This window comes from Osmerus eperlanus, chromosome 10 (genome assembly GCF_963692335.1).
Source record: "Osmerus eperlanus chromosome 10, fOsmEpe2.1, whole genome shotgun sequence".
Taxonomy (NCBI): domain Eukaryota; kingdom Metazoa; phylum Chordata; class Actinopteri; order Osmeriformes; family Osmeridae; genus Osmerus; species Osmerus eperlanus.
This window is the reverse complement of record NC_085027.1, coordinates 244,328-258,037: the sequence shown is the minus strand read 5'-3', so window position 1 is coordinate 258,037 and position 13,710 is coordinate 244,328. Positions and strand designations below refer to the sequence as shown.

The window sequence follows — 13,710 nt, the reverse complement described above, 5'->3', positions numbered from 1 at the left end:
CATTCAACTCTGTCAGTGTTAGTGTATATACTGTATACGCTATATACTGTATCTCGGTGTTAGTGTATATACTGTATACACTATATACCAGTAGCGGACTGGCCATCGGGAGCACCGGGAGAACTCCTGGTGGGCTGAGACACTTCTGGGCCGGAGGGCCGCTTGCCTTATAATTACTATAATGCTATAATAACTACTAACAAAATGTTGGCAGAAGATTGAGCGACACGGTTGGCCGGCCCCCCTTTCCCCAGGCCGGTTGGTCTATTCCAAATGAACGTCAGTGCAGCCCTTACCACGCCCCTTTGTCTCGCTTACACACGCCATTGACACAGATTGAAAGCTAGCTAGTAGAGACTATACTGTATAATGATCGAAAACCAGGCTAAGAAACGTAAGGGGCTGAAAAATAAGAGACATCTTCACTAGACAACGTTTTACCAATTGAAAAACAGCTATGTTTATTTTACTTAAAGCTAAAAAAATGCGCTCAAATAATGCGCTCAAATAAAGGCCAAAAGACTGTGAAATGTGTATATAGTGTATATAGTGTATAGACTATATACTGTATCTCAGTGTTAGTGTATATATTGTATAGACTATATACTGTATCTCAGTGTTAGTGTCTATACATTACATTTAGTCATTTAGCAGACGCTCTTATCCAGAGCAACTTACAGTAAGTACAGGGACAGTATATAGTGTATAGACTATATACTGTATCTCAGTGTTAGTGTATATAGTGTATAGACTATATACTGTATCTCAGTGTTAGTGTATATAGTGTATATGCTATATACTGTAACTCAGTGTTAGTGTATATAGTGTATAGTCTATATACTGTATCTCAGTGTTAGTGTATATAGTGTATAGACTATATACTGTATCTCAGTGTTAGTGTATATAGTGTATATGCTATATACTGTATCTCAGTGTTAGTGTATATAGTGTATATGCTATATACTGTATCTCAGTGTTAGTGTATATGCTATATAATGTATCTCAGTGTTTGTGTATATAGTGTATAGACTATGTACTGTATCTCAGTGTTAGTGTATATGCTATGTACTGTATCTCAGTGTTAGTGTATATAGTGTATATGCTATATACTGTATCTCAGTGTTAGTGTATATAGTGTATATGCTATATACTGTATCTCAGTGTTAGTGTATATAGTGTATATGCTATATACTGTATCTCAGTGTTAGTGTATATAGTGTATATGCTATATACTGTATCTCAGTGTTTGTGTATATAGTGTATATGCTATATACTGTATCTCAGTGTTAGTGTATATAGTGTATATGCTATATACTGTGGGGTTAGTGTGTAGAGCTCATGGAGGCACTCAGATCCTTGTGTCTTCTGGGTTAGTGGTGTCCTGGTTATTCAACCACGCATCTAAAGATTCATTGAGAAGATGAATGGTGATGAAAGGATTGAAGTCCATTGTAAGCGTGCCTTAAAGGCAAGGAGGGGGATGAAGGAAGATGAGAAGAGAAAGAGGATGGAAGGGGAGGAGGATGAAGGGAAAGGGAGGATGATGTATGATATAGGGAGGGGCCTGGTTACCGGGGAAGGGGCCCGGTGACTAGGGAAGGTTAAGGAGCCAGGACTGTATAACTGAATTCCCTGGGATAATCACACTGGGGTTGGGTGATTACCCTGGGGTTAGGGTTAATTTCACTACAGTACTTTAATTTACAGTAATACCAGTTAGTCTCAGAACTTGTGCCAAATGACGTTGTGTCCTTGGGCAAGGCACTTCACCCTATTTGCCTCGGGGAATGTCCCTGTACTTACTATAAGTCACTCTGGATAAGAGCGTCTGCTAAATGACTAAATGTAAATGTAATGTAAGATATTAGAATACAGAGGTAGTGTCGGCTGTAACAATTTTGGAGAAGAAGAGAAGATCGATTTTTGATCGCAGAGACCAGAATATAAACAGAATTAGAGGGATTTCTGTTCCTTATTTCTGTCTCTTCCACTTTTCAGAACTCCTAGCTCTGAATTATGCTTCTTAAAAGTAACTTCAAACTGTTTTGTGGGTGCCGTCACTCAGAAGACAATGAGAGAGAGAGAGTGAGAGAGAGAGAGAGAGAGAGAGAGAGAGAGAGAGAGAGAGAGAGAGAGAGAGAGAGAGAGAGAGAGAGAGAGAGAGAGAGAGAGCGGGAGAGAGAGAGAGAGAGAGAGAGAGAGAGAGAGAGAGGGAGAGAGAGAGAGAGAGAGAGAGAGAGAGAGAGAGAGAGAGAGAGAGAGAGAGAGAGAGAGGGAGAGAGAGAGAGAAAGGAGGGAGGGAGATGGAGAGAGAGAGAGAGAGAGGAAGAGAGAGAGAGAGAGAGAGAGAGAGAGAGAAGAGAGAGAGAAGAGAAGAGAAGAGAGAGAGAGAGAACAACATCCATTGATGTCTTCACATAGTAAACAGACACGGACGGAAATTCTTTACTGTGTAATTAGAAAGGTAATTAGAACGGTGTGAATATCCTTCTTATCCACCTTAGGCTCACCAGAGAGGATTAGCAGACCAGTTCAGCTCCGACCGCAACAGTTCAGCACACTCAGACAGCAACAGGAATTAAAGGACGTCCATTAATGAGTTAATTATTGTTGGTGTCTGGTGGTTTCATCCTCTTGTGTGGTAGTCTCTGCCCTGAGTCTAGTCTGGAGGATTAAACTATTCAGCGTTTAACGATTCATCAACTATCCTCTGTGTTTATAGTTTACTGAAAGAGTGGAAGATAGACAGAGAGTCTCTCTGTGTGTGTGTGTGTCTGTGTGTCTGTGTGTGTGTGTGTGTGTGTTTGGGTGTGTGTGCAATTGTATTGGAAAAGTTTGTTTTACGTTTCTCTTTTAATAAGTTGGAGGATAAAGAGAGTTTTTTAATGATTTTGCCATTTTCAAAGCCACATGTTTTTAAAAGAAGCCTATGTATGCTGGAGAGGACTTCATGTGTGCAGGGCTGAGGACAGAACTTGTTCAGAACCATGTTCCTGTTCAGGTGTAGTTACCATGTTCCTGTTCAGGTGTAGTTACCATGTTCCTGTTCAGGTGTAGTTACCATGTTCCTGTTCAGGTGTATTTATCATATTCCGATGTAGTTATCATGTTCAGGTGTAATTATCATGTATCATATATCAGAAATAAATACAAAAGATAAATACTAAATGTATCTTTAAAAGATTGTGTGTGTATGTGTGCTTTCTCCTACAGCCAGGTGTACAGAGGAGTGTGCTCACGGCCGCTGTGTTTCTCCAGATACCTGCCAGTGTGAGCCAGGCTGGGGGGGCAGGGACTGCTCCAGCGGTGAGACACTCACTCACACACTCACTCACTCACTCACACACTCACTCACTGACACACTCACTCACTCATTCACTCACACTCAGGTGTTCCTCAGAGTGGGAGGTAGAGGGTATGTGTGTGTGTTTGTGTCCATACGTGACACCAGCTCTGGGACAAACAGGTCCTTGGAGACGTAATTTAGATTATTGCTCTTCAGTTCCATCTGCTGTTTACCAGATTTCATTACGATGTGAACCTGGGGACCCGGGTCAGGGTGGAGGTCAGGTAAATGTACTCTCAAGAAGAACTGGATAAGGAGATGGATAGAAAGAGAGAGAGAGAGTGGGGGGGGGGGAAAGGTAGAAAGAGTGGAGCAAGAGAGGTGTGGATGGGGTTTAACAGAGCTAGCCAGTAATGTCCCTGACTGAGGAGAGTTGGAGGTAAACAAAATACTATTTTTCTTGTCTGGATGTTTGTTTTTATTTTCCTGACTGTCTCCTCAGTCTCCTAACCCTGCATCTCCTCTGCCTGCCTGTCAGATAATCTGTCCAGCAATATCTTAGAAACCTTGACCCTAACCTGACCCCTACCCCAACTTCAACGCCTAACCCTGATACCTTCATTCAACTCTTCAACTCAACCAATCACGTTGTTAGTGACGTGATCAGTGACGTCATTAGTGACATCATTAGTAACTGAGCTGAGAGTGTTCAGATGTCTAATAATGATGACTGTGTGTGGCTGCAGGCTGTGAGCAGGGCCTCTGGGGCCCCCACTGCAGTAACCGCTGCCAGTGTCGCCATGGTGCCCAGTGCAGCCCCATCACAGGGGCGTGTGTGTGCACGGAGGGCTACCAGGGCTGGCGCTGTGAGAACACTTGCCAGCCCGGTCGATACGGTAATGGCTGCCTGCTGGAGTGCCACTGTCTGAACGGAGCGACGTGCCGGCACGACACCGGGCAGTGTGTGTGTGCTCCAGGGTACACCGGGCCCACGTGAGTGCTGGTGAACACACACATACACACTAACACATGCACACTAACACGTGCACACTAACACTTAAACACACAGACACATGCCGTCTCACCAGCACCATTCTCACTTTGTTTCTCCTCTCTCTCTCTCTCTCTCTCTCTCTCTCTCTCTCTCTCTCTCTCTCTCTCTCTCTCTCTCTCTCTCTCTCTCTCTCTCTCTCTCTCTTTCTCTCACTCAGCTGTGGTGAACCCTGTCCTGATGGTAACCATGGCACCCAGTGTGAGCAGCGTTGTCCCTGTCAGAACGGTGGAACGTGCCATCACGTGACTGGGGTGTGCTCCTGCCCCCCAGGCTGGATGGTACGACCCACACACACATCAGCCTCTTCCCCTCTCCTGCAGGCTGGAGGTCCATCCTCTCCTGCAGGCTGGAGGTTAGGGTTAGACCTCTAACCTGCTGGGTTGTTTGTCTCCTTGTGAAGTATTCCATTAGCCGACGTTCAGCTGTATAGGGTTAGGGTTATCTCTGTATCCTCCCCTGCTTCATGTCTCGGTTTATTAACTGATTCATCTAGTGTGAGTGGAACAGGTCGTCATTACTAAATGCATTAATACCCTTTTAGGTTTTAGTGAATGTATACAATTAATGTGTATGTGACCTGTTAAATTATATTTTACTGTACTCTATTCAGGGCCCAATGTGTGCACAGCCATGTGCATTTGGCAGCTATGGTGTCAGCTGCAGCCAGCCATGTTTGTGCCAGAACTCAGGCCTGTGTGACCATATCAGCGGGCTCTGCCAGTGCAGCGCTGGACACATAGGAGACAGGTAAACACACAGAGGAGACAGGTAAACACACAGAGGAGACAGGTAAACACACAGAGGAGACAGGTAAACACACAGAGAAGACAGGTAAACACACAGAGGAGACAGGTAAACACACAGAGGAGACAGGTAAACACACAGAGGAGACAGGTAAACACACAGAGGAGACAAGTAAACACACAGAGACAGGTAAACACACAGAGACAGGTAAACACACAGAGACAGGTAAACACACAGAGACAGGTAAACACATAGAGGAGACAGGTAAACACACAGGAGAGACAGGTAAACACACAGAGACAGGTAAACACACAGGAGAGACAGGTAAACACACAGAGACAGGTAAACACACAGGAGAGACAGGTAAACACACAGGAGAGACAGGTAAACACACAGAGACAGGTAAACACGTAGAGGAGACAGGTAAACACACAGAGACAGGTAAACACACAGGAGAGACAGGTAAACACACAGAGACAGGTAAACACATAGAGGAGACAGGTAAACACACAGAGACAGGTAAACACACAGAGGAGACAGGTAAACACACAGAGGAGACAGGTAAACACACAGAGACAGGTAAACACACAGAGACAGGTAAACACATAGAGGAGACAGGTAAACACACAGAGGAGACAGGTAAACACACAGGAGAGACAGGCAAACACACAGAGACAGATAAACACACAGGAGAGACAGGCAAACACACAGAGACAGGTAAACACACAGAGGAGACAGGTAAACACAGAGGAGACAGGTAAACACACAGAGGAGACAGGTAAACACAGAGGAGACAGGTAAACACACAGAGGAGACAGGTAAACACAGAGGAGACAGGTAAACACATAGAGGAGACAGGTAAACACAGAGGAGACAGGTAAACACACAGAGGAGACAGGTAAACACACAGAGGAGACAAGTAAACACACAGAGGAGACAGGTAAACACACAGAGGAGACAAGTAAACACACAGAGGAGACAAGTAAACACACAGAGACAGGTAAACACACAGAGACAGGTAAACACACAGAGACAGGTAAACACACAGAGACAGGTAAACACATAGAGGAGACAGGTAAACACACAGGAGAGACAGGTAAACACACAGAGACAGGTAAACACACAGGAGAGACAGGTAAACACACAGAGACAGGTAAACACACAGGAGAGACAGGTAAACACACAGGAGAGACAGGTAAACACACAGAGACAGGTAAACACGTAGAGGAGACAGGTAAACACACAGAGACAGGTAAACACACAGGAGAGACAGGTAAACACACAGAGACAGGTAAACACATAGAGGAGACAGGTAAACACACAGAGACAGGTAAACACACAGAGGAGACAGGTAAACACACAGAGGAGACAGGTAAACACACAGAGACAGGTAAACACACAGAGACAGGTAAACACATAGAGGAGACAGGTAAACACACAGAGGAGACAGGTAAACACACAGGAGAGACAGGCAAACACACAGAGACAGGTAAACACACAGGAGAGACAGGCAAACACACAGAGACAGGTAAACACACAGAGGAGACAGGTAAACACAGAGGAGACAGGTAAACACACAGAGGAGACAGGTAAACACAGAGGAGACAGGTAAACACACAGAGGAGACAGGTAAACACAGAGGAGACAGGTAAACACATAGAGGAGACAGGTAAACACAGAGGAGACAGGTAAACACACAGAGGAGACAGGTAAACACACAGAGGAGACAAGTAAACACACAGAGGAGACAGGTAAACAGTGCTAGTGCAGTGTTGTGTACAGAGGAGGGTGAATCAATTCCGACGGGCATCTTAAGCCCATGCAGCCTTTGATTCGTATTGCGGCCATGAAGTACACACTTTAGATTTAAGATTGGAAAATTATTGATTTCTTGTGTTTTTTATTATTGCGAACAGTTTTGAACTCGGTTACCCTCACCTTCCCTTCCCTCCTTCCCTCACCTTCCCTTACCTCCTTCCCTCACATCCTTCCCTCACCTCCTTACCTTATCTTCCCTCCCCTCTTTCATCACCTTCCTTTCCCTCCTTCCCTCACCTCCTTCCCTTCCCTCCCCTCCGTCATCTCATTCACTTACCTCCTTCCCTCCCCTCCCTGACCCCCTTCCTTCACCTCCTTCCCTCACCTCCTTCCCTACCCTCCATCAACTCTTTCCCTCCCCTCCCTTACCTCCTTCCCTTACCTCACCTCACCTCTCCCCTGCCCCTTCCTACTCTCCCCTGCCCCTCCCTCCTTTCCTCTGATCCCCTCCCCCCTCCCCTGCTCCCCACCCCCTTCCCCCTCACCTGCTCACCTCCCCCCTCCTCCCCTCCCCTCCTCCCCTCCTCCCCTCCCCTGCTCACCTCCCCCCTCCTCCCCTCCCTGCTCTTCCCCTCCTCCCCTCCCTCCCTACCCTCCCCCCTCCCCTCCTCCCCTCCCCTGCTCACCTCCCCCCTCCTCCCCTCCCTGCTCTTCCCCTCCTCCCCTCCCCGCTCCCCAGGTGTGAGGAGGAGTGTGTGTCCGGCTCCTTCGGCCCCCAGTGTGCTCTTCCGTGTGTTTGTCAGAACGGAGCATCTTGCCACCCGGTGACGGGGGAATGTCTGTGTGACGAGGGCTTCCAGGGGCCCCGCTGTGAGGCCCGGCTCTGCCGCTCTGGGCTCTATGGACGCAGCTGTGACAGGTCCTGCCCCTGTAACTCCGACAACACCCTCAGGTTAGTGCTGCCAGTCATGGCATGACCTATTATGTCTGTAAACAGCCTGTCAAAAACTTTCATCCTAAGGCTCAAATATATTTTACAGCTCCAAACAGATTTTTGGGGGCAACATTAACCCTAACCCTAACTAACCCTTTTTAAAGCAGCCCTGGTCCATATACATATTATCTAAAATCCTGATGCTGAAGAGTGGCAGAACATTAATACACTGTAGACTAACACAAGAGTGGCACAACATTTCACAGTTTGTAGAAGTTCCCTGTCAGTGCTGTTAGAGTTCCCTCCTCTCCTCTTTTCTCTCCTCTCCTCTTTTCTCTCCTCTCCTCCTACAGCTGTAATCCGTTGACGGGTGAGTGTTTGTGCTCTGCTGGGTGGGCGGGGCTTCACTGCAATGAAACCTGCTCATCTGGTTACCACGGCCATGGCTGCAAGGAGCCATGCGACTGTGCAAACGGGTCGGACTGTGACAGCATCACCGGGGCCTGCATCTGTGCTCCTGGATACACGGTACACACACATACACACACACATACACACACAAGCTTGTGTCTTCGCCCTGCCGGAGACAGTCAAGATGCGAGTGTAAAGACGATATTTGTTGTATAATTAGAATAATAATGTAATAATTTAGTAGACGCTTTTGTGGCGTAGAGGGGGGGATTTGACGCTCCACCACTGAGGAAAACCATGAGACTATACCCAGTAAGGAATGAATTGGTTGATTAAATCTGACAGGGGTGTTGTGTGTGTGTGGAGGGTCGTAAATCTGACAAGGGTGGTGTGTGTGTGTGTGTGTGGAGGATTGTGGTGTAGACTGACGTGTTTTCCTGGCAGAGTGAGGACTGCTCCGCCCGCTGTCCGGATGGTCTGTACGGGATGAACTGCAGCTGGTCCTGCACCTGCAGCAACCTCTCCTCCTGCTCACATGTAGACGGCTCCTGCGTCTGCACAGCAGGTAACTCTCCTCCTGCTCACATGTAGACGGCTCCTGCGTCTGCACAGCAGGTAACTCTCCTCCTGCTAACATGTAGACGGCTCCTGCGTCTGCACAGCAGGTACCGCATGCCCCTCCACTCCCTTTGTCTTTACTACATCGTAAGCAAGGATCAGCATGCTCAATACATGTGCTGCGCACACAGGCCAAAGAACCCATCACAGGAACTACATTACATAGAACTACAATACCCTCCACCAATCAGATTGCCCTCAGGGTGATACTACTTTATTTATTTGAACCAGGCTCCAACACTAACATGAGGAGCTCTCAGCATCTCACTCTGTCTAGAGATAAACCCACAAAGTCAAAAGGGTCAGTTTACTCTGTCGGTCTTTAAATATTGATGTGTCTCTGGGATGCTTGGTGATTATATCCAGACGTCTGGGTTTGACAAGGGTAGACTTTATTTCCTCGCACACTTCTATCAGTGTCTTTAAATATTGAGGCATCTCTGATGATAGTTCACCATAGCAACAAAGATACTGCTCCATTTACATGGTTTATTCTGCTTGATCATAGATGGTTTCATGCTATAGTCCCATTTCAAGTTCATTCTGTTCCTCTTAACAATCCCTGGAGGTCTGTCTAAACCTATAATAAACCGAACCTGTTATAATAATTCCTAACCTAAGTGAGCTACTATCCTATAATAGACAGTTTATGTATTACAAATTTGAATGAGAGAAATTCAATATATGGTGCATAATATCAGGTCAGTCAGTAGCAGAGATGAATAGAGGTTTTTGCAAGGTTTTCACTCGTAGAAGAAGTTGTTTTCAACAGCACACTCTTTATCTCTCCTCTCCTCCAGGTTGGCAGGGTATGGACTGCAGCCTATCCTGTCCCAGTGGGACCTGGGGGCTGAGCTGTAACCAGACGTGTCTGTGTGCCAACGGCGCTGCATGTGACCCCGTCACAGGCTCCTGTACCTGCGGCCCCGGCTGGAGGGACCAGTACTGCCACATCCCCTGTCCTGTGAGTCTGTCACACCTCTCCTGACTCTGTCACACCTCTCCAGACTCTGTCACACCTCTCCAGACTCTGTCACACCTCTCCTGACTCTGTTACACCTCTCCTGACTCTGTCACACCTCTCCAGACTCTGTCACACCTCTCCAGACTCTGTCACACCCCTCCTGACTCTGTCACACCTTCCCTGACTCTGTCACACTTCTCCTGACTCTGTCACACCTCTCCTGACTCTGTCACACCCCTCCTGACTCTGTCACACCTTCCCTGACTCTGTCACACTTCTCCTGACTCTGTCACACCTCTCCTGACTCTGTCACACCTCTCCTGACTCTGTCACACCTTCCCTGACTCTGTCACACCTCTCCTGACTCTGTCACACCTCTCCTGACTCTGTCACACCTCTCCTGACTCTGTCACACTTCTCCTGACTCTGTCACACCTCTCCTGACTCTGTCACCCCTGTCCTGAATCCTGAGGGAATGTTGCCAGTAACGTCAGATGTGTGATTCTGAAGTTTCTCCAGGGTGCAGACTGCTGCCAGGTGGTCTCTAGCTGTACCTGTAGACTCCACTCCCCGTCTCACCAGTTCCCAGAATGTTCTGGATGTGTTCTGTTTTCAGGATGGTACCTACGGGCTGGACTGCCGAGAGAACTGTGACTGTATCCATGCCGACAGTTGTGACCCTGTGACTGGGACCTGTCACTGTCTGGCTGGCTGGACAGGTCAGTGGTGTGTGTATTTATGTCATACATATATAGCCATCTATACGTGTATATAATGTATGTATAGATATACTATGAGGAGCCGTTTAGGAAATAATTCAGACTGTTGGTATAGACACATATCAGAATCAGAATCAGAATGGGATTTATTCGCCATGAAAGTTTGCACAGACAAGGAATTTGCTTTGGCAGGAAGGTGCATACAATAAACATATACCTAAAATTTAAATATGTGGACTATCTATACTAAGGGTACATAAACTAGCAGTACTAAGTGGGATTAGAATAGAATTAAATATACAATAAAATAAAATATAAGTTGCCGTAAATTACAATATAAAAATACAAAAATACAAATATTACAAAAAAATACAAATGTACAAGATACCATTTTGTAATGCAGTGCAAAAAGCAGTGTGTTTTAAGCAAGAAGTCATTAGAGAATCCCCTGCGGGGATTCTGCCTCTTGAAAAGTCTGTTAACTTCACCCTCCTGAATGGAGAGAGTCGTCACTGTAGAGGGGGGGGGTGGGAGGCCTCCTGGGTGGGAAGGGGTAGTTCAGGACTGTCCAATTGTCTTTCAAATCTGCAGTAGAACTCATTCAGGTTGTTGGCCAGGCGGGAGTCGTTAGTGGAGTGGGGGGCTCTGGGCTTGTAGTTGGTAATCTGCCTAAGCCCTCTCCAGACAGAAGCAGGGTCGTTTGCAGAGAATTGGTGTTTTAGTCTCTCCGAGTACAGTCGTTTAGCCTCCCTCACCGCCTTGCTAAACCTGTTCTTAAACTCCTTGAAACTGTCTTTGTCCCCACTCCTAAACGCGGCCTCTTTCTCTGACCTCAACCTTCTGAGTTTAGCTGTAAACCAGGGTTTGTCGTTGTTGTAGCTTACCCTGGTGCGTGTTGGTATACAGCAGTCCTCACAGAAGCTGATGTATGATGTCACAGCCTCTGTGAGCTCATCCAGACTATTGGTAGCAGTCGTGAACATGTCCCAGTCAGTGCAGTCCAAGCACGCCCGCAGATCCTCCATAGCTTCACTGGTCCACTGTTTTGATGTCCTCACAGCAGGCTTACAGCGCTTTAGCTTCTGCCTGTATGCAGGAATCAGGTGGACCATGGCGTGGTCAGAGTGGCCCCGTGCTGCTCGGGGGACCGCATGGTATCTTTTGCTGATTGTAGAGTATCAGTGATCCAAGGTGTTTCCTTCTCTGGTAGGGCATTTGATGAATTGTCTGTATTTGGGGAGTTCTTGAGTGAGATTGCCTTTGTTAAAGTCGCCTAGCACAATAACCAAGGAATCCGGATTTTCATGCTCCACACTCAGTATCTGGCTGGCGAGCACACGTTGAGCCTCGTTGACGCTAGCCTGCGGAGGCATGTAGTTAGACGCCAACCAGAATGAATGATGCAAACTCTCGTGGCGAGTAAAAAGATCTACAGTTAATAAAAAATGATTCCAGATCAGGAGAACAGTGCTGCAGAATCACTGTCACATCTTCACACCAGCCACTGTTAATGTAAAAACAAATACCACCGCCTTTCGTTTTTCCAGAGAGCACAGGGTCACGATCCGCTCTCAGCAGTTTGAAACCTGCTAGCTGTAGCGCAGAGTCTGGGATCAGTTCACTCAGCCATGTCTCCGTAAAGCACAAAACGGAATATGAAAACTCATTCACATGTGAAATGTTTACACACATTAATACTACTGAACATTTACATACATATGAAATGCTGGCACAGACACATGTGAAACACATTCATATATTCACTCATATATGAAACGCTCAAGTCTCATAAGGATGAGTAAGAAGCTTTGATAATGTAAGAGTGTGAGAACATTTTCACTATATCCGGAAGGCATTCATTTATGAGTGTGTGAATGTGTTTCACATGCTTCTATGCGAGCATTTCACATAGACGGATGTGAGTTTTTAGTAGTATGGATGCGTGTATGTGTTTCATTTGGGTTTGTGTAAAGACAGTCTGAATTATTTCCTAAACGGCCCCTGATAATATACAGTATCTATGTGGAAGCAATATATCAGTGTGTGAATAAATAACCACAGTTTGTGTCATGTGCCCCCCCTCCCTGTGTGTGTGTGTTGTGTGTGTGTATGGTGCGTGTGTGTGTGTGTAGGAGTGCAGTGTGAGGGTGTGTGTGAGGGGGGCCGCTGGGGCTCCGGATGCTCCTCCAGGTGTGACTGTGGAGACGAAGGCTCCTGCTTCCCGCAGGACGGCAGGTGTGTGTGTGCTCCTGGGTACCGAGGCTCCTCCTGCCAGCGCAGTAAGAGAAACACACACACACACATATATATATACACATACACACACACACATACATGTATGGCCACCATGTACAGTGTACAGTACCCTGCTTGCTGTTGTGTGTACAGTATAAAATGTAAAAGGAGTTTAATCCTTTTAACTTCTATTTTTTGTACTTTGCCCCGTTGGTTAATTGGGACTATAGCATTTATGAGATCTGTTCTAAACACATTTCCCCTGTTTGATCCTGGCGTCTCTGTGGCGTTGCCGTGGCATCTCCGTTGCGTTACCGGTGTGTTGCCGTGGCCTTCCAGAATGTTCTCAAGGGTTCTACGGCCAGCGCTGCAGCCTGACCTGCCCCCCGTGTCTCCATAGCGACGGGCCATGCCACCACACCAGCGGACTCTGCGAGTGTCTCCCTGGATACACCGGCTCCCTCTGCAACCAAGGTCACACACGCACATACACACACACATATGCACATACACACACACACCAAATACACACACATGCACACATATGCACATACACACACATACACACCGTGTTTGTTTGTGTGTATGTGTTCAGTGTGTCCAAGTGGCAGGTTTGGGAAGGACTGTGCTGAGGTGTGTGTGTGCACCAACAACAGCACCTGCAACCCCATCGATGGATCTTGCCAGTGCTACCCTGGCTGGCAAGGAGAAGACTGCTCCCAAGGTCTCTCTCTCTCTCTCTCTCTCTCTCTCTCTCTCTCTCTCTCTCTCTCTCTCTCTCTCTCTCTCTCTCTCTCTCTCTCTCTCTCTCCTGCTCCCAAGGTACACACTGTCTCTCTCTCCATCTCCGTCTCCCTCTCTCTTTGTCTTTCTCTCTCTCTCCCTTCCTCTCTCTATCGTCTGTTTCTCTTCATCCCTTCACCTCATCAAGGTTGTAAACAGTAAGCACGTTGTTCTGTTGCCCCAATGATCAACCTCTTCCTCATA

General features: G+C 46.9%; 1 protein-coding gene across 2 annotated transcripts in view; it reads left to right on the top strand.

The window, feature by feature from the left end:
• Positions 1-13,710, top strand: part of LOC134028102 (multiple epidermal growth factor-like domains protein 11) — a 43,912-nt gene that overhangs the window by 19,786 nt on the left and 10,416 nt on the right. For both annotated transcript variants that reach the window (XR_009931498.1, XM_062471454.1), the window contains exons 5-16: positions 3,214-3,306; positions 4,033-4,279; positions 4,498-4,618; positions 4,951-5,087; positions 7,582-7,794; positions 8,130-8,304; positions 8,632-8,752; positions 9,606-9,769; positions 10,386-10,488; positions 12,621-12,767; positions 13,063-13,197; positions 13,319-13,447. Coding sequence is in view for 1 of the 2 variants with exons in the window: in XM_062471454.1 (XP_062327438.1) it covers positions 3,214-3,306; positions 4,033-4,279; positions 4,498-4,618; positions 4,951-5,087; positions 7,582-7,794; positions 8,130-8,304; positions 8,632-8,752; positions 9,606-9,769; positions 10,386-10,488; positions 12,621-12,767; positions 13,063-13,197; positions 13,319-13,447 (1,785 nt within the window). In the remaining variant the exon portion in view is untranslated. The remainder of the gene's footprint in view (positions 1-3,213; positions 3,307-4,032; positions 4,280-4,497; positions 4,619-4,950; positions 5,088-7,581; positions 7,795-8,129; positions 8,305-8,631; positions 8,753-9,605; positions 9,770-10,385; positions 10,489-12,620; positions 12,768-13,062; positions 13,198-13,318; positions 13,448-13,710) is intronic.